Source organism: Equus quagga, chromosome 9, assembly GCF_021613505.1.
Source record: "Equus quagga isolate Etosha38 chromosome 9, UCLA_HA_Equagga_1.0, whole genome shotgun sequence".
NCBI classification, from domain to species: Eukaryota; Metazoa; Chordata; class Mammalia; order Perissodactyla; family Equidae; genus Equus; species Equus quagga.
The window spans coordinates 40064380-40083872 of record NC_060275.1 but is presented as its reverse complement, the minus strand read 5'-3'; the positions used below and the strand labels follow the sequence as shown (position 1 = coordinate 40083872).

At 36.2% G+C, this 19493-nt stretch overlaps 1 protein-coding gene across 1 annotated transcript in view; it reads right to left on the bottom strand.

Moving 5' to 3' along the window:
* The window catches only part of CCDC178 (coiled-coil domain containing 178), a 361283-nt gene that overhangs the window by 326813 nt on the left and 14977 nt on the right, over nucleotides 1-19493 (bottom strand). The window contains exon 3 of the mRNA XM_046671168.1: nucleotides 15194-15333. Within this exon, the coding sequence (XP_046527124.1) occupies nucleotides 15194-15333 (140 nt within the window). The remainder of the gene's footprint in view (nucleotides 1-15193; nucleotides 15334-19493) is intronic.

Sequence of the window (19493 nt, the reverse complement as noted above, 5' to 3'; positions counted from 1 at the left end):
GATTCATCTAGGAGTGCAATGTTCTAAGGTGCTGCAAACTCAGCATAAGCTTATTTAGGCCAAGTAGAGGCCCTCGACTTTCTTGCCTCACATGTTACTTCTCATTTACAAAGAGCCCCAGTAAAAATTTTTATATACGGGGTAAATGCCTTTGATGCAAGCAGACTCTGATAGCTGCTAAAAAGCAAAGAAATAAAAACAGGAACTAAAAATCCCCAAAAACTTGTGGTAGCAACCAGTAATCAGTCTGATTCATCATGTATAAATACAAAGGACAAAAAGAGAGTATACAAAAACTTGAGGAAAGATTGGAGCATGAAAAATAAGAAAATTTACTTCAGATGCAACAGAAATACTGAAATTAACAAAAGTGAATATAATAATAAATTCAAGGCATGTATCTCTTTTTCTCCAAAATATTTCAAAATAGAAAAATAAAATTTAGTTTAAGAATATCATTATCCAAATATGAAATAGACTAAAATAAGCAATTATTTTAGTACCCATGTATAGATGTGAGAATTTAGTTTATTATAAATTTACATTTCAAATCAATGGAAATAAACAATTTAATGCATGATATAGAGATAATGTGAGTAATTTTTTGGAGAAGATAAAATGTCATATCTGCTTTATTCCATAAATAAACTTCAGATGGTTGGAGGAGCTAAATGAAAAGTAAATTAGAAATGATAAAACATTTTAATAATCTTGATATGAGGAAGATTTTTTTAAACAATACAAAAATCCCAGAATTTATCAGGCAACAGATTGGTTTACATATAAATTTCCTTAAGACAAAACTACTATAAATAAGTTAAAAGAGTGGTACAAGCAGAAGAAAAATTGCAACCAACATAAAATACAACAAAGATATAAATATGTAAAAAGTAACAATACAAGAAAAAAACTGGGAAAACTACATAAACAACAACTACAGGAAACTAAATGCAAATGGGCAGAAAGCATCATAAAAGGTGCTCTAATTATATGTGCTAATTGATCTCCATATTTATATATTTATCTATATCTATGTACATGTACACACAATTATGTACACACAGACATATATTAAGTGAATACTATATAGATTGATATGCTACAGAATCAATAGTTTAACATTATAGCTTTCATCAATTTGTGCTTCTCCTCCATTACCTCCTACTTAGTTCTCTCCTCTAAACAGGTTTTGGTGTTTGCTACACTGCTGGAATTTTCCTGTGCTGATAGTATAAAAGATTTGATGGAATCTGAAAAACTCCCAAAGAGACTAAATTCATCTACATAATAAAAACCTGATGAACACAATTGTTTGAAATCCCATTGGGTTTTTTCATGCAAAAAAAAGCTTATCCTTAAATTTATATGTACCAAGAATAGCCAAAGAAGTCTAAAGAAGAAAAAAATATCGGATATTAAAATATATTACGAAGCATGCAAATTAGTGAAATGAGGTATTGTAATAGAGAGGTAAAATTAACCAGTGGAATGAAGGAACCAGAAATAGATCAATCATATATGAAAACTTGATATATGATAGATGTGGTATAGCTGATGTCTAAGAAATAACTGGATTTTCCAATAAAATTGATGTTGACAAAAATAATTTTTCATATTTTTAAAAATGAAGTTAGCCTATTCCATTCTTACACACAAAAAACCAGTTTCACAATGTTAGAAGTTAAATCTCAAGTGAAAATCTTCAAAATTTTAGAAGAAACAAAGGAAAAACTTTGTACGACCCTTCAGTATGGAAAGACTTGTTAAACAAGATGCAAAACACTTAAAGGGAAAATGATAAATTTAAGTACGTTAAAATTAAGAACTTTTTTTACTAAAAAATATCATAAAGTAAAAAAAGTCAAACTGAGAGAATATGTTTAAAACATATATAACAAACTAAAGATAATAATTTGTTCCTACAAGTCAATAAGAAAATACAAATAAACCCAAAAGAAAATGAGCAGAAGATAAACAGGCAGAGAAGAGAAGGAACATTCGATGAATATATTAATACATTCTAAACTAATTAATAATCAGAAAAAAGCTATCCCTTGGTTTTGCTAACTCAGAGTCCTGCAAGTATAGAAACCTCCCATCAGGCTGATTTAAATGAAGAAGCCATTTGAAGTGGAAGCATCACAAGAAAGCCAAGTGGAGATTGGTTGAGGCATGTTAATGAACTGCAACATAATTATCCAAAAAACTTCAAGTTCTCAACAAATGAGTAATGCTTAATCATTTGTTTTCAGATTGATCCACCTTATAGTGCAATAGAAAACGATGTTTTCATAATGATAAAAATAGGTTACCTAAATTTTTAGAAATAGAATTAAATTTGGTATAAGGAAACATTTTAGGATAATATACCAAAACTATACCCTAGCAACATTTTTGTAGAAGTAAATGATGAAACAATAAAAAACATATATTTTAATTGGTCTTTGATCTGATGTGAGGAGGCAAAATTTCAGGTACCTATTATTCAGATAACCAAGACACTTAAATGGTTAACACAGGAGAGGCCTATAAAACCAGAGAAAAATTGAGCTTTATATTCATAACTGCCTATCTGAAATATTTAGACAAGTTTTAGAAATCTCCCAAAGTCATTTTAAAGTATTTTTAATAAAATTCTTATTATAATTAAGCTTACAATTTCACTTATAGCCATAAAAATTTGAGATATTTAGAAACATTGATTATAATTTAGAACATAATCAATTTTATCCAACTGACCACAAAATCCTATGCATTTCTTATCTGTCTCCCTCAAAGAGCAAAGAGAAAGAAAGGTCAGGGGGACTAAGCATGTCAAATTGGACATACTTTAAGAAATTATCACACTATAGGGGAAATGAAACATAACTCCTAACCACATTGCCCACAAACTCCTGCTTGATACATATAACATTCTCACTGATCTGGTTCTTTTTATTGGAAATTATTACCAAACACTTTAAATATTTAAATGCTATGTAAAGTTTTGAAACAAAGAAAGTATTCATAAAACCTATTTTCCACTCTAAAAAATAAGAAAAAATTAACTTCATGTTAGGAATCTCCTTTTGTATTGTATAACATTTATAGATATGGAGTACTAGTACTGAATACTATTTCCTACAACTGTGACCTACTTTCATCTAGAAAGAATACTCATACGCTTGAATTTACAGTCCATTTGGGGTTTCCTATCGCAATCCTATTCAAAGGTCCAAATCATCCTGAAAACATAGCCAATATTTATCAAACAATATGCCAAATTCGAGAATTTTTAGGAACAAGTACATCCTTCCTATCTTTTAAAGATTTTATTTTTTCCCTTTTTCTCCCCAAAGCCACCAGGTACATAGTTGTATGTTCTTCATTGTGGGTCCTACTAGTTGTGGCATGTGGGACGCTGCCTCAGCGTTTTTTGATGATCACTGCCACGTCCGCACCCAGGATTTGAACCAATGAAACCCTGGGCCGCCTGCAGCAGAGCATGCGAACTTAACCACTCGGCCACGGGGCCAGCCCCATCCTTCCCATGTTTTAAAAAGCAACCTCATGCAAAACCTGACATAATTTAAAAAATTTTTCCTGAATCTATTCATTCAAAACTATTTACTTAATGCTTATAATCTGTCAAGTTCTGGTAGGTACTGTGGTTAATGGTGATTTATATAGAGACTCTTACTTCCAAGATCTTACAATCCTGTGGAAGAGAGACAGACATAAAGAAACAACTTAAATACAATGTGCTAACTGTCACAGTAAAGGTCAGTGAAGCGTCATATGAACTTTCAAGGGAGGACAGTTATACTAAACTCGGGAGGGCAAAGATGGTTTTGTGGGAAGAAGTGAGGGTTAAACAGAGATAAGAGAGGAACTGCATGGGTTAAGGCACAGAGGTAAGAGAGTGAAAGCTAGAGCAGAGCATATGAAGGGTCATGAAGCTTAAGAAAAAATAGTATTTTATAAAGAGAATTTTAAGTCATGCCAAGGAGTGCGAACTAATCATTGTGGCAAGAAAGATTCAGGGAAGAGTTTTAAGCAGATTATTGGCAATAATATATTTAGAAAGAGAAGGTTTATGGCCTGTTTTATGGAGGATGAAAGGGATAAGAAAATGACAAGATAAGAGGAAGCAGTGAAAGGGCTCTTAACAGTAGCCCAGGCAAGAATGAGAATGGCCTGAATGAAGATAATACAGCATGGGAAGAACGAATTGTTTGGATTGGAGACACATTCCAGATATGGAGTCAAAACAAATTAGTAATTGTATATAAACTCTATTACCTATATCTGAGAGCACAGAACAAAGAAGAATGCCTAGCTCAATTTTGTATATTTTAAATTTGAGATGCTTCAAGGACATCTATAAAAAGGTGTCCAGTAGCCATTGGGTTTATGGGTCTCAGAAAAAAAGTGAAGTCTGAGCTGGAAATTTCAATTTGGTATAAGCATGTAGTATATGAACAACATAAATTCACAGAGGATCATCCAAGGGAGAGTAGAGTGAGAAGAGGACATCCTGGGGAGCACCAGTATTTCTACTAACTGCCAGAGGAAATAATAGCCTGCCATGAAGACTGAAAGGGGTACCCACCAAAGTAGGATGAGAGTCTGTAGAGAGTCATGTTACAAGGGAAAAAAAACCCATAGGAAGATGATTTTTCCAGAAGGAGAAGTGGTCAATAGTTTCATTTCCAACAATATACAATGGAAATGTGGAATTTTCCATTTTCTTCACTTACTTTAATTTGTATTCACATGTGCCTGTATATTTCAGTGTTGTATTCAACAACGCATCAGTTATTGCTATATAATAAACTACTTGCAAACTTAGTGACTAAAAACAATCCCCAATTTATTTGCTTGTAATTCTGTGGGTCACCAGTGTAAGCTGGGCTCAGCTGGGTATTTTGTTTTCTTAAATTGAGGTGACATTGGTTTCTAACATTACATAAAATTCAGGTCTATGTGATTATATTTCAACTTCTGTATAGACTGCATCATGTTCACCGTCGAAAGTCTAGTTGCCATCTGTCATCGTACACATGTGCCTCTTTACCCCTTTCACCCAGCTGGGTGGTTTTTCAGTCTTGTTTGAGGTAACACATGTGGCCTCAAATTAACATAGTAGTCTGGCATCTTGACTCAAGATGGCCTCTCTCACAAGTCTGGTGGTTTGCAGTGGCTGTAGATTGGGTCTCTCTCTCTACTTGGACACTCATCCTCAAGGAGGCTAGATTAGGCTTCTTTACACGGGGAACTTACAACAGCAAGAGGGTGAAAGTAGACGCTTCAAGGCCTCTTGAGACTTTGCTTAGAAGTTGTATGACATTTCTTCTGATCCTCTGTTGTTCAAAACAAGCCACAAAGCCAGTCTATGTTTAAGAGTTGGGAGAAGAGGCTCTGCCTGTTAATGGAAGAAGGTATAATGGAGGAGGGTAGCCATGTTTAATCCACCACTATCTTCCCTTTGACTCAAAGGATATACATGACTTCTGTATGCAAAATGGATCAAAGACCTAAATATAAGTGCTAAAACCATAAAACCCATGTAAGATAGGGGTAAAGCATCATGACCTGGGACTTTGCAATGAATTCTTATATATGACACCAAAAGCATGAACAACAAAAGAAAACAAAGGATACTCTGAACTTAATGAATATTAAAACCTTTTGTGCATCAAGGGACATTATCAAGAAAGGGAAAGACAACCTACATAATGGGAAAAAAATGTCTGCAAATCACATATCTGACTAGGGACTAGTATCCAAAATATATAAAAAACTCTTACAACTCAATAACGACAATAATGGAGCTATGAAAAACAATTTGGTGGTTCCTCAAAAAGCTAAACATAGAATTACCATATGACAAAGCAGTTTTACCGCTGGGTAAAATATACTCAAAAGAATTGAAAACAGGTACTCAAACAAATCCTTGTACATGAAGGTTCATAGCAGCCCTATTTACAATGGACAAAAGGTGGAAATAACCCAAACGCCCGTCAACAGATGGACAGAAAAACAAATTGTTGTATATACATACAATGCTATATTATTCAGTCACAAAAAGGAATGAAGTACTCTCACATGGTGCAATGTGGATGAACCTTGTGGGGACCTGAAATTGGCCACCCCAAGATATGTCTCTTTGGCATCAGGATTATTTGAGGCTGATTGCTTTTGATAAACTGGAACAGGGAAGGAGGCTCTGAGGAATGGAACTTGCCCTTTGTTAGGACACATTTACGTTTGTAAGGTAAATCTCTATCTGTAAAGGTGCCTCCCTCTCTGTACCAGGAAGAAGAAAGGAGATGACCTTCTCCCTAAAAACTCTTAATCAATACCAAAGGCAAGGACTTAAAATCTGCATTTCATTGTGCTAGTCTTGTAACCTCCTGTAACCAACTTCCCTCCCCCTCCCAACGTTGGCATTTCTTTAAGGATTAAGCATCTTTCCTTAGGCTAGGAACTGATTGCTGCGCTCACCTGTGACCGCCCAGCTCCAGACAATAGACTTGCCTCCTGCTACGCCCACTGAGATAGCAGACCACTACCTGCTGTGTCCATCAAGCAATGTGCCGACAAGGCAATCTTGTGACTATTGTGGGAGGGACATTTCAATCACATGTGAAACACCCTGTTTGGGGGTATATAACCACTATGTGCACCCCACTTCTTCAGTGCCCTTTCTTCCTTCGGGAAGAAAGGCCCCGGGCCATGGTTCCTCATAAAGCTTTGTTTAATTTTCTCTTGCTATTCTGTCTCATGTGAATTTAATTCGTTCTCCAGCCAGACGAACCCCCATTTGGGAAGAGGAAATGTCTTCCTCCCCTACAACCTCAAAATGCCAGGCTCGTAAGAGAAGCCAGACACAAAAGATCACATACTCTATGATTCCATTCATACAAAAAATCCAGAATAGGTAAATCCATAGAAGTAGAAAGCAGATTGTGGTTGCCAGGCCAGGGTAGAGAAGTGAATGGGGATTAATTCCTTCATGTGTATGGGGTTTTATTTTGGAGTGGTGAAAATGTTCTGGAACTAGATATCGGTGGTGGTTGCGCAACACTGTGAATGTACTAAATGCCACTCAGTTATTCACTTTAAAATGGTTAATTTTAGATTATGTGACTTTCATCCCAATAAAAAAAAGCCTGACGAAATTATAATAAAGTATGGACTTTAGTTAGCAATAATGTATCAATAGTGATTCATTGATTATAACAAATGTGCTATACTAATGTAAGATATTAAAATAGCAAAAACTTGGTCCAGAGTATATATGAAATCTTGTATTATCATCCACATTTCTAAGTCTCAAATGGTTCTAAACTAAAGTTTATTTAACAAAAACCAATACTATTTAGGAGAACATAAGAAATTATTACCTAATTAAAAGAAAGAAAATGATGTTAAAGGGAAAAAAACGAATATCACTGTGGCTTTTGAGTCATGGAGTTAAACCCAATCAAATTAATATGAATCTCCAAAGTTTGTATGGGGATTGTAACATTTTGCACTAAAAAACAAGGGACAGTTCAAAATGCAAAGAAACTTCTGAGCTTCCAACTTATTATGGCAGAGTTGTGGACTGAATTGTGCCCCCACCTACCCAAATTCTTATGTTGAAGCCCTACTCTCCGGTGTGACTGTATTTAGAGATAGAGCCTTTAAGAAGATAAAGTTAAATGAGGTGATAAGAGTGGGGTCCAAATCCAAAAAGGCTGTTGTTCTTATGAGAAGAGGAAGAGACACCAGAGCTCTCTCTCACCATGTGGACGCAGAGGAAAGGCCATGTGAGAACGCAGCGTGAAGACAGCCGTCTACAAGCCAAGAAGACAACTCTCAACAGAAACCATCCCCTGACGACACTTCGATCTTGAATTTCTAGCCTCCAGAACCGTGAGAAAATAAATTTCTGTTGTTTAAGACCCCCAGTCTGCGATGTTTTGTTACGGCAGTGGGAGCATACCAACACAGGAAACAGTCTGAGATAGCTACTCACATCTATTTCTTACAGAAATGAAAGCACTTCTTAGAGCCAAGAGCTCAGAAAATAGAGCAAAAAGAAGGAAAACAACAAATTAGGAAACTGTTCCCAGGGAGCAACTGAGTTCTAATGAAGAAATAGTTCCTGGTCCCAGATTTGGTAGACCTAACACCACGCGCTCTCAAAAATTTCAGAATTTTATGCATTACTGAAAGCCATGTGCCTTTCATTCCCCCTTTTTTGAATAAGAGTGTTTATTGCGATGGTTCTGTCCCTGTTTCACCAGTGTATGCTGAGGGTGCAGAAGCAGTATTTAACTTGTCATTTTCACTCGCAGATCACTGGGTCAAAAGAAGCTGCACCCAAGGAACTTCATCGGCATCAGATCCGTTGCAGAAAATATAATCATGGACTTCTGCAGGATTCCATAATGAAATAACACTTTTCGGGAGAAGGTGATTATAGGCTGCATTTGGATGGGTTGTTAATCATGTTGCCAATGGACTACCTGATAGACTGCCAGATAAATTATCCCCAAAGAGCCAGGTCTCATGGCATTCACATATGATCTAATACCCTACCACATTAACAGTAGAATTGACTTTGTGCTTTGCTTTGGCCAGTGAGACATCAGCAAACATGACATAAGCAAAGCTTTGTTAAGCACTTGCCCATTGAGGTTTGTCCTCTTGGAACACTCTCCCTGCCACCAGACATGTGAGTGAGGCCATCTTCATTACTATTCCCAGTTGAGTTAGCAGATGTGTGCATCACACGACTGGCCCCAGGCAAAAGCCAGCAAAATTGCCCAGCTGAGCCCAGAACAAACTGCTCAATGGTAACAAAATAAACGCTTATTCTAGCCACAAAATTTTAGCGTGTGTATGTGTACAGGAATAGATAACAACAACAACAACAAAATAATGGTTACTCTTCTGAAAGTATTTTTATTAGAATAATGGTGACAAAATCCAGAATGCAATGAATAAATGAGTAACTGGGAGGTGAGGAATCAGAGATACTAAATTTAGGCAACTCTTTTCAGATGTTAAGTGGAACGGGAAGAGAAAGAAAAAAGGGATATATTTAAAGGTATGTATAGGATAAAAACATTTTTCTTGAAAACAAGAGGAATCAATATTTTAAATGTTGAGAGGAGTGAGTTAAGAAAAAAGGAGATTTGGAAGACAGAACACCTGATGGAGCAAGATCCTCGCAACAGCAGAAGATGGAAAGCAGGTGAAGGGAGTAGCCATGGATTGGTGGGGGGAGGAAGTCTTCTATGGAAGGACAAAAGGAATAACGTTTGTGGAATTTAAGGATGTTCATAGGTGGGATAACAGGAGTTTGAGGTATTTCTGTTATTATCATATCTCCTATTTTCTTTGGGAAGTCAGAGACAAATGAGTAGTGAGGTGGAAGATTTGGAGGCTTAAACAAAGCAGGGGACTGGAGTAGCCACCACAGAATACTAGAGAAAGTTCTGGTTGACAAACAGAATAATTTCAGAGTGGTATTAAAGGTCTCATTGAGTTTGGAGAGCATGAATGCATAATATCTCGTTTGGATTATTGTGTAATGTTCTCCAGCACTATTCAGCAATGTAGGTGCAGGATGGAGATAGCAGCCCATCAGAGAGTAGGATAAAGAAGTAAAAGACCATGAGGCCAGCCCGGTGGTGCAGTGGTTAAGTGTGCATGTTCCTCTTCTGTGGCCCAGGGTTCACTGGTTCGAATCCCGGGTGTGGACATGGCGGCCCTTGGCACGTCATGCTGTGGTAGGCGCCCCACATATAAAGTAGAGGAAGATGGGCACAGATGTTAGCTCAGGGCCAGTCTTCCTCAGCAAAAAGAGGAGGATTGGCAGCAGTTAGCTCAGGGCTAATCTTCCTCAAAAAAATAAAAAATAATAAATAAATAAAAAGAAGTAAAAGATCAAATAGACCAATTGGTGAGTGTTTTAAGAGATAAACTGACTAGGAAAGGAAGCAAAGAAAAATGGAGATGATAGAATGGGAAATAGTGGATATGTGAGAATTGGAACTGTCCTTAAGTTTCTAATGTGATAGAATAGAATTAAGAGAATGAGAAAACTCAAAAATATTGGAGATTAAGTAGAGTCAGATGATTAAATATTAGGTTTCAGAATTAAAAACGGATGTGAAACAGTAATAAGCAAAGCAGTTTTCTGATTAGAATCATAAGCATTTCATGTTTTCTGGTCTCCATAGCTGACACACGCTTAGGGCTAGATAACATACCAAAGTGGTAAAGGGCACGCTCTTAGATGGCTAATACACCTGGTCTGGATGCTGGCTCTACAATTGACTGTGTGATCTTGGGAGAAGTCAGCCTCTGAAGTCATTTTCTTCATTTGTAACAGGGGATAATGGCAGTTTCTACCTCACAAGGTTTTGATAAGGATTCAATAAAATCATGCATATTAAGTGTTTAATACAGCCTACGCTATATAGTAAGAACTTGATAAACATAGCTTTATTATCATTGTTATTGATATTATTTTTGTGCCATATATTTTGTACAATATAGTATTTGTAGAATATAGTATTCTAAAGAATGATTTCTATATACTTTCTCTCTATGCCATTCTTTTAAATCATGGTAGCATCTTAAAAATTTGTATTGATTAAACGAAGAGGAAAATTTCAGTTCAGTAGAGATCATCCCAAATTAAATAAAACCATCTCTAGTCCAGGCAGTCTACGAGAATGAGGTGGAAGAAAGATAAAACAAAAGCTTTTATTTGTATGAGAAGTTATCCAGGCGATTAGTTCCATCCTTTTGTAATGTTTTCTCATTCTTTGCAAAAACAAAATGTAGAGAAAATGTTCATAGCGAATCTACTCTGAAGAATTCTCCTTTCAAGATTCAGCATTGCAATTAAACTGCTGTAAGGGGATGGACAAGCTTATGGAAGACGCATCTTTGCTAATCACGGGCTCTACAGAATTCATTGTGACTACAATGGAAAGCACTGTGACACAATGGGCAAGCCAACTATAACCGCTGATCTGAAAAGATTGATCTTTCGTTCACCTAATGCATTCCATACCCAAAGTAGATGATGACTTTACAATTACTTATAGAGCTTTATCTAATAAAAGATTCAGATTAGCCTGATTATAAAAAAAATAAGCATCATCCCAAAAAGAAACCCCACACTCATCAGCAGTCGCCTCTAGCCCTAGGAAATCCCCAATCTGCTTTCTGTCTCTATAGACTTGCCTGTTTCAGATATGTCACATAAATGGGATCATATAATATGTGGTCTTTCGAGATTATGGTAATGGTTACACAACTCTAACTACACTAAAAACCATTGAATTGTACATGTTAAATGGCAAATTTTATGATATGTAAATTATCTCAATAAAGCTGTTTTAAAAAATCAAACAGCGTATAGAGAAGCACAGTTGACAATCTAGACAAAAGTGAAACTGCTGCAAATTAAAAGAAGAGGAAAAACTGCTGGCCTAGAGAGGGCATCACTTTCTTCCTCCCTGTCCTTGGCCCCATCCCAATCCCACCATAAATGCACTCCTTGCAGTCTCCAGTAAAAATTCAGCCTCAGTGGGGGGAAACATCACTATGGATTGAACAAAGTCAAAGTCAAGAGCATTATTTCAGCTAAATTTTCGGATTTGGGGCCTCAGCAGGAGAGACTAAAATAAGGCTGTACTTGGGCAAACACTCTCTTCTCTTTTGCTGGCTGATGGATACTTCATGGACCAGACTGTCCTCATCATTGCACCAGCCGTTTTCAACAATGGGAGTAATAAAACATGAGATTTGGGGAATTTAGAGAAAGAATTATTAATCAGTTGCCTGCGATGACTCCTAACCCTAAAATCCAGAGGAATCAGGTAATCTGCAACTCAAAATAAAGTTTACTTGGTGCAACTCCTTATGGGATTACAATGGAATTTGGGGCAGAGGCTCCAGCTGGTAATCACCAAGTTGTTTTCCTCTGCCTTGCTTTGCTCTCTGCAGACATAATCACCCTGGGAACTGGTGGAGCAGTAAACCCTGTTGTTCCCCAGCACTAAAGAGGTACAAGACAGTCCTGGGGATTATAGGCAATGACTGAATAAAATTGGAAAATGTTAGTCTGTTCTCAAAGATACAATCAGTTGATAACTTTTATTGGGTAAAACGTTTTTAAGTGGTAAAAACGTTGAGAAGAAGTGTCCCTTTTGTTCAGGAATTTCTGGAATTATTAAAATGCACCCAGACATACACTTACAAAAATTTAGTATTTTCTGCAGGAAAATTATTCATTTTAAATATTTATTACACAAGTAACCCACTTTACTTGAACCTAGGGTTATGCTCAGGTGAACTAATTCTGAATTATGATCTATAGGAAAATATCAGACATAACTTACCATAAAAATCCATATGTGTTTATCTTTTTTGGAAATAATAGATCCTATTAGCTTTTGTTTACAAAAATTCACAAGCTATTTTTGAAAGATTTCTCTCAAATCCTGCTTCCTTAATTTTTATTTTTGAAGAAAGACTACGAATGTAAAGTTGTCTAACTAATATTACCAAAAATTCATTTTTCCAAATCATAATGGGAACTTCTTTTCTCATTTTAGTAGGTTAGTCAGAAAAAAAAATCATCTTTAAAGAAGATAGGTGGCTACTCCATTCCCAAAATATTAACGCAAATGTAGATAACTAAGTGTCCGATCAATAGTTGTGGGACCTAAACAAAAGTCCAGCATAAGAAACAGAAATAAGGGTCTGGCCCCGTGGCCGAGTGGTTAAGTTCGTGCGCTCCACGGCAGGCGGCCCGGTGTTTCGTCGGTTCGAATCCTGGGCGCGGACATGGCACTGCTCGTCAGACCACGCTGAGGCAGCGTCCCACATGCCACAACTAGAAGAACCCACAACGAAGAATACACAACTATGTACCGGGGGGGCTTTGGGGAGAAAAAGGAAAAAAAATAAAATCTTTAAAAAAAAAAGAAACATAAATAAATAAACTCTATTTACCACTTCAACACTAGCAAATTAACTACCAAATATATAGTTAATAAGAAAATGAAATAACTTTTTTTTAATTTCAGAAAATAGAAAGTCTACAACAGGTCTTGAATTTTTTTAAAAAAAAGGTTATGAGCATTTATTTCACAATGAATCTTTCACATAAAGTTTATATGTATATCATGTTTATTTACTTGTAAACATATTATCATTATTACAGCTTTTTTCTAGAAGTGTATATATCTGACATTCTTATTTTGCATGCTTCATGTTGTCAAAATGCCAAGTAACACTCTATGTTAACGAGAATTAAGGCCTGCTTTTGCCCGTTAGGGTCATAAAAGAGAGGCTGAAATGGGCTTTGGAGTCAGAAGGAACTCAGCTCAAATTCCAAGTGTAATGCTTACTACCCTCAGCAGTAAAGGAGGATTCCTGTAAAGGACAAATACAGAAATATGCATTTGTTAAGTGCCTGGAAAATAGTAGCTATTTGGTAAGTGGTAGCTCTTACTATATTGGGTGGATAGTAAGATGTATCTATGCAAGAAAGTTTCTGCTCCAGGTTCTCATTTGTTGTTTCACTCAACAGCCGTTTACTGAGCGCCTAGTATGTATTAGGCTCTGAACCAGGACCGAGAGGACAGTCTAAGCAAGTCGCCCTGGTGCTTGTCTCCTTTTCTACTTATTCACTACTTATTCAGTTGGCTCAATTACATAATATATTTACAAAATAAAGGCTCTGTTTTCAGTTGTTCTGAAGATAAGCTGTAAAATAGCTTGTTTTGTGAATAATTTTACCTAAGCTAATCTTTTAATTGACCCATTGTCCATAGTATCCAGCAGTTTACCCATTGCTCAGACCCGAGGGGGACTGGGTAAAGTACATGGGCTTTAACAACAGCGTGCTCAAATCCCAAGTCTGCCTTGTGACCTCGAACAGTTTCTGAGCTATTTTAAATTATCGTTTCCCCATCTATCAATTAGATATAACAATAACCATTCAACAATAGTTTTGAGGTCTAAGAGAAATAACATAGCAAAACATGGTGTCTTATTTATATTAGGTTTTTAATAAATAATAACCATTATAATTGTTTATTAAAACACCCATGAATCTATTTTCATCATTTTTAACAACATGACTAACTGTTAATTGATGTGTACAGCATATCATATCAATAAATATTAATTCTCTTCTATGTACTTATACTCTTCAGGGCCCAAGACACCACCAGACCTGTGACCTGCAAAGCTATCCTGAAGGGGTAGTCTGATTTCAAGCAACAAAGAAGCAACAGATGTAATGATAATAATATAGAGTGATATAAATAATATTACAGAAATAACAACAGCTAAGATATACTGAGTGTATCTCATATGCTGGCACTTCAACATAGTACTTCCATTCCCATCCAAGGCCACAGAATGTGTGGCCCTAGAGCCTGCAATCTTAACTACCGCACTCCAGTGCGGCTCGAAGGAGAGAACACCCTGGACCAAGCATCGTCAGTAGCTTATCAGAATTTTTTCAGAGCCGGATCTAGTAACAGTGGTGGAGGAAGACAGATAGCACAGGTCTCTGGCAAACTTATCTTCCTGATTGAGCAGTCTAATTGTCCATTAATTGCTCAGAAATATAATCTTAATAAAAGGTTTGAAGCAGTTTTTATCATTCCTAAATCATCCTTTGAAAATAATTGAAAGTTACACTGATTTCGAGATTGAATTCCCTTCAGAATAATAAAGGCAAACTTGAACAGGTTAAAAAGACAAAGAAAGAAGCATTATACCCTATTAAATATTTCTTTAGAACAAAATAACTCATTAAAAGGGCACTCTGTCCTTTTATATGCCAATTTACTCATCTAATCATCTAATCAGTTTACTGTCCTTAAAAAGGATGTAAATACTATTTAATTTACTAGTCAATTTGGCTTATGGAAATTACGACTTCGCTTGATTGCCTCTGGATAAAGAACAAACAGGTAGGAAAAAAACGAATAAGGTCGTTTCACCCTTCTGAAGTGAGACTATCAAAAACATGTCTAGATTAGTAAATTATGGAACTGAGCAAAGATTCCACAAAGTATTCCAAGGACCATTAAAAAATAATTCCCTGGGTTCTTTAAGTTACAGACCCTTACAGACTCTACAAACTTACAAAAATGTTAGCATTTTAAATGTCATTTACCTGTTTCAAATGGTCCTGTATTTTAGACTCCACATCTTCAATGTGTGAAATCATTTTGTTGACACATGGTGCTGGGATGTTTACTAAAGCACAGCTGTGACGTCGACATGGGTAGCTAAAGTAAATGCCTTTATTCACCCCTAAAGATAAAGCAGCCAGAGGAAGTGAGTTAGCAGCTATATGCAGAGTAGGAAATGTTGATATTCAGAATTGCAAAAAGTATTCTGCTTTATTAATACTAATCCTCAAACTTTCTTTAATAAACAGATTGATAAATATGTCAGAGAACTATAGAATGAAACTTCAAAAAATCTAAAACCTAAAATAATCATTTATGACTTAAAATGGAACAAATAAAAATGAACCTAAGAAGGAAGAATAAAACTTCAAGTTAAAAAGTTAAACTGTTCCACAGCATTGTTATCTAACTATTGAAAAAAAATAAAAAAGGCAGAAAACTAGTTAATCCATTTGTCTCTAAATAGATCTTAAATCACTTAAAAAATGACTTTGAAATATATTTTAAATTCTCCCTTCAAAGAGATTCCACATCTTCCCATGTAAATAACATCCAACCACTCAAGCATCAAAGAAGTTCTTCCTTCAATCCAGCATGAGTTTCTCTTGCTGAAAAAAATGAAAGCAGGTTCCCTTCATCCTCATAATAACCTCATTTTCTACATTCCATTTCTGAAAATTGGAGTCTCCTGCGCAGAGTGATTGATGTTCTCACTATAGCATTCAAGTTGTACTCATCAGAAAATCCACTCAGTCCGATGTGCCTCAGTGATTCTAATCCTGGCATGTCCCGAATCAACTGAAGGTTGCAGAAGCACAGCAAAGTTGTCCATGAAACTCTACTGAAGTGCTTACTTGCATTCCTTTGGCCTCTAAGAACCCTATTGGGCTGGATTATAGCTTCAATCACGGATCTTAAATGCAAGACACAAATAGGCTCAGTGCCTCAATGAGAATGGTGTATTGTCCTCATTTCAGTTGACCTTGAGGCACTTAGAAGTAACGCTGTTGCCTTCAGGCTAGACCTTTTGTTTCAACATTAACCCATAGAGATGGTAAATATTTCAGATATTTTCATTTAAACTGCAATCTTTTAAGTATCTTTTAAATGAAGTCTCATAATATCCTCCTACAAAAACACAATCTTTGTGAAAATGGCATATTTGTTTCATTTACAAATAAAAGCATTTACTCTAGCTCATACATATCTAACGTTTTTTTGGGAACTAAAAATATTAGCCAAACGTGGGACTAAGCTAAGTATTTTTGATGTCACATTTTATTTAATCTTCATAACAATCTTATAAAACGGATTATCTTGATTTCCTATACGAGGAAACCAAGGCTTAGACAAGTTTTCCAATGTGTCCAGCTCCACGGAGTTAGTAGCTGTGAAAGCCAGGACTTCCACTATATCTCCCTGGCTATTGATTGTAAGCTATACAATGAAGGTTATTTTTATTTTTTTTTTAAGTGGCAAAATAAAGAGAAGCAGTCCTAAAAATATATTCCAGGGCATCTCAAGTGTTTCACACATCACTTGTTTTTGAAGTTTGAATATTCCTTCAGTCTCTTCAAAATCTGCAATTTCATTTATTTTTTGCTTCCCTTAAGGAATCACAGGTCTCCCTACTACTATGCCTGCCCACTTCCTACAGAAATTATCCTATACTAAATTTTGCTTTAACTAACAATTTTTTTCAAATAAGCAATCTATACTAGCAGCCACAATATCCTCATATCTTGACTGATGAGGATCAAGAGTGCCCCAGGGAAAGAAGCCCGAGGTGACCTGTCCTACTGATCTGTATCATCCTCCGGGAAGCATAGGAGGTCCTGACTTAATCCAATCTGATTCTTATCTAAAGTTATAGGACCACCCAATAACCAGACCCCACCCGCACTGATACCATTTTAACAACTTTTTCATGATCTTTCCTTTGTCTGGTAAAGAAATAACTCACATACCTATGTCTTATAAATTTAGCCCTGCCCTCAAACCATTGCAGCTCTTCCTGCCCATGGGTCCTGTCCCCATGCCTGCAGCTCTTTACTGCCCATGGGTCCTGTCCCCATGCCTGCAGCTCTTATTGTCTATGGGTCCTGTCCCCATGCCTGCAGCTCTTATTGTCTTTTGGTCTTTTCCCCATGCCTGCAGCTCTTTACTGCCCATGGGCCCTGTCCCCATGCTACTCCATGTTATTCTCTGAATAAAAGATCACTACTGCCAGAACTTGAGAGTCTAAGAAATCTTTCTTTTGACTCCTTGACTCACCGAGCCTGCATCATTGATCTCTTCTTCAAATTGCAATTTCTAGGCACATATTAACATTCTTCTTACATGGCTCCTTCACTATGAGGAACTCTTGAATCTTTCAGACATTTGAGTGCATCTATGGCACTTTCTATTTGTCTTTATTAGAACTCGCATTGCACTCTGCTGTATCACACGTATCTGTTTCCCCATCTATCTTCCCCATGAAGTTTTGCATTTTTTATGGAAAGAAACTATGTTTAGCCTTAAAAAATGTTGAATAAATGAATGAATGGATAAATTCCTCTATTTTTTATCTTACCACACTGTAAACTGGCTTCTGTTCTCTCAACTTTACGGAATCTTCATTCATAAACCCCACTAATCATTATTTCTACTACCATCTCTGAAGGACGAACTGATACAGAATTCGTCCTCTAGTTATAAACAACTCTAAAACTGGAAAAAATATACGAGATAACTGTTTTCAGACATTAGAAAATAGTAATGCAAGGCTTTGAGTCCTAAGAAAACGAAATCCATGAAGTTGAGCCCCATAATCACAAAGTTCTCTGCCAAGGGACAATTTCTCAACTGCAATATAGAGATCTGAGGACAGAGCACAGCATGGAAGTCCTGGTGAGTAAGGGACAAAGATAAGTGTCATAGGCAGCAGAACTATCTAGAATCTTCATGGCAGGGAACTGAAGAAGACAGAGCAGTACAGAGAAGGGCCCCCATAAATCCATGTAAGCATACTCTGAATCTGTAGATGAGGGTTAGACTGTGTGTGTGTGTGCAGAGCAAAATTACTTGAAGATTGAGCATATGCTATGGGATTGAGAGAGGAACAGAAATACTAGAGGCTGAATTGTGTTGATGAAAAAGTATTGGCAAGAGACGGGGAGAAAACTTAGAGGTCCAGTGCTGACAGAATGGAGAGCTCATCAACACCTTAACAACCTTGACCTTTAGCTGAGATACCAGAAAAGTCACATCTTAGGAGTAAGGATTGTACATTAGAGTAAGACCTCCTCTAGATCTACCCTAAAAGTCTAAAATCAAGCTATGATAGAATATGCAGAGATAGAGAATTCAGCTAAATTAGAGAGGATTGGTAAATGCCTTGGGTTTTTTATACATCTGCATAAAATCAAGCGTTCACCAGTTTAAGTTGATCAAATGGTAACTGAGCAGCCTGCTGGAGAAAGAATCAATTCTCTTCAGAGAAGGATAACAGAATCCAGTCTTTACACTGGATACACAAATTTTCAGTACTGAATCATACAAGGAAACAAAGAAATGTGTTTTAATAGTCTAGAAAAAAACTGAACCCAAGATAGCCCAGAATTTGTATTTAGCAGACAAAAATTTTAAAGTAGCTACTAAAAATATAGTCAAACAGGGAAAGAAAAAAATAGGTTCAAGTAATTGAAGGAAAATAAAGTCTTAATAAGTGAACATATGGGGAGTCTCAGTAGAGAAATGGAAACTATGAAAAAGAACCAAATGGAAAGTCTAAAACTGAAAAGTATGAAAATTTAAATTAAAAAAAAACTGGCTTGACTTAGCAACAAATTAGATATGGCGGAGTAAAGATGAATTGATAGAAATTATCCAAACTGAAGTACAGAAAGAAAAATGAAAAAACCCAAACAAACAGATCCTCAAGGAATTGTGGGACAAAAATCAAATAGTTTAACACATGTGAGGTGGAGGTTCTGGAAGGAGAGAGTGAAATTTGGAGTGAAAGATATTTGTAGAAATAACAGCCAAAAAATTTCAAAATTTGATGGAAAACATTGACTTACACCTCTAAGTGGTTCAGCAAATCCCAAACAAATAAAGTGTAAAGAGAATTATACCTGGGAGCATCACAGAAAACCAACAATAAAGAGGAAATTTTTAAAGGTGCCAGAAAACAAAAGGACACATTACATAAGGGAGACATGGATATGAATAACCATTACATTTCTCATCAGAAACAATACAGGATAGAATATAATAGAAAAATATCTTTAAAATGCA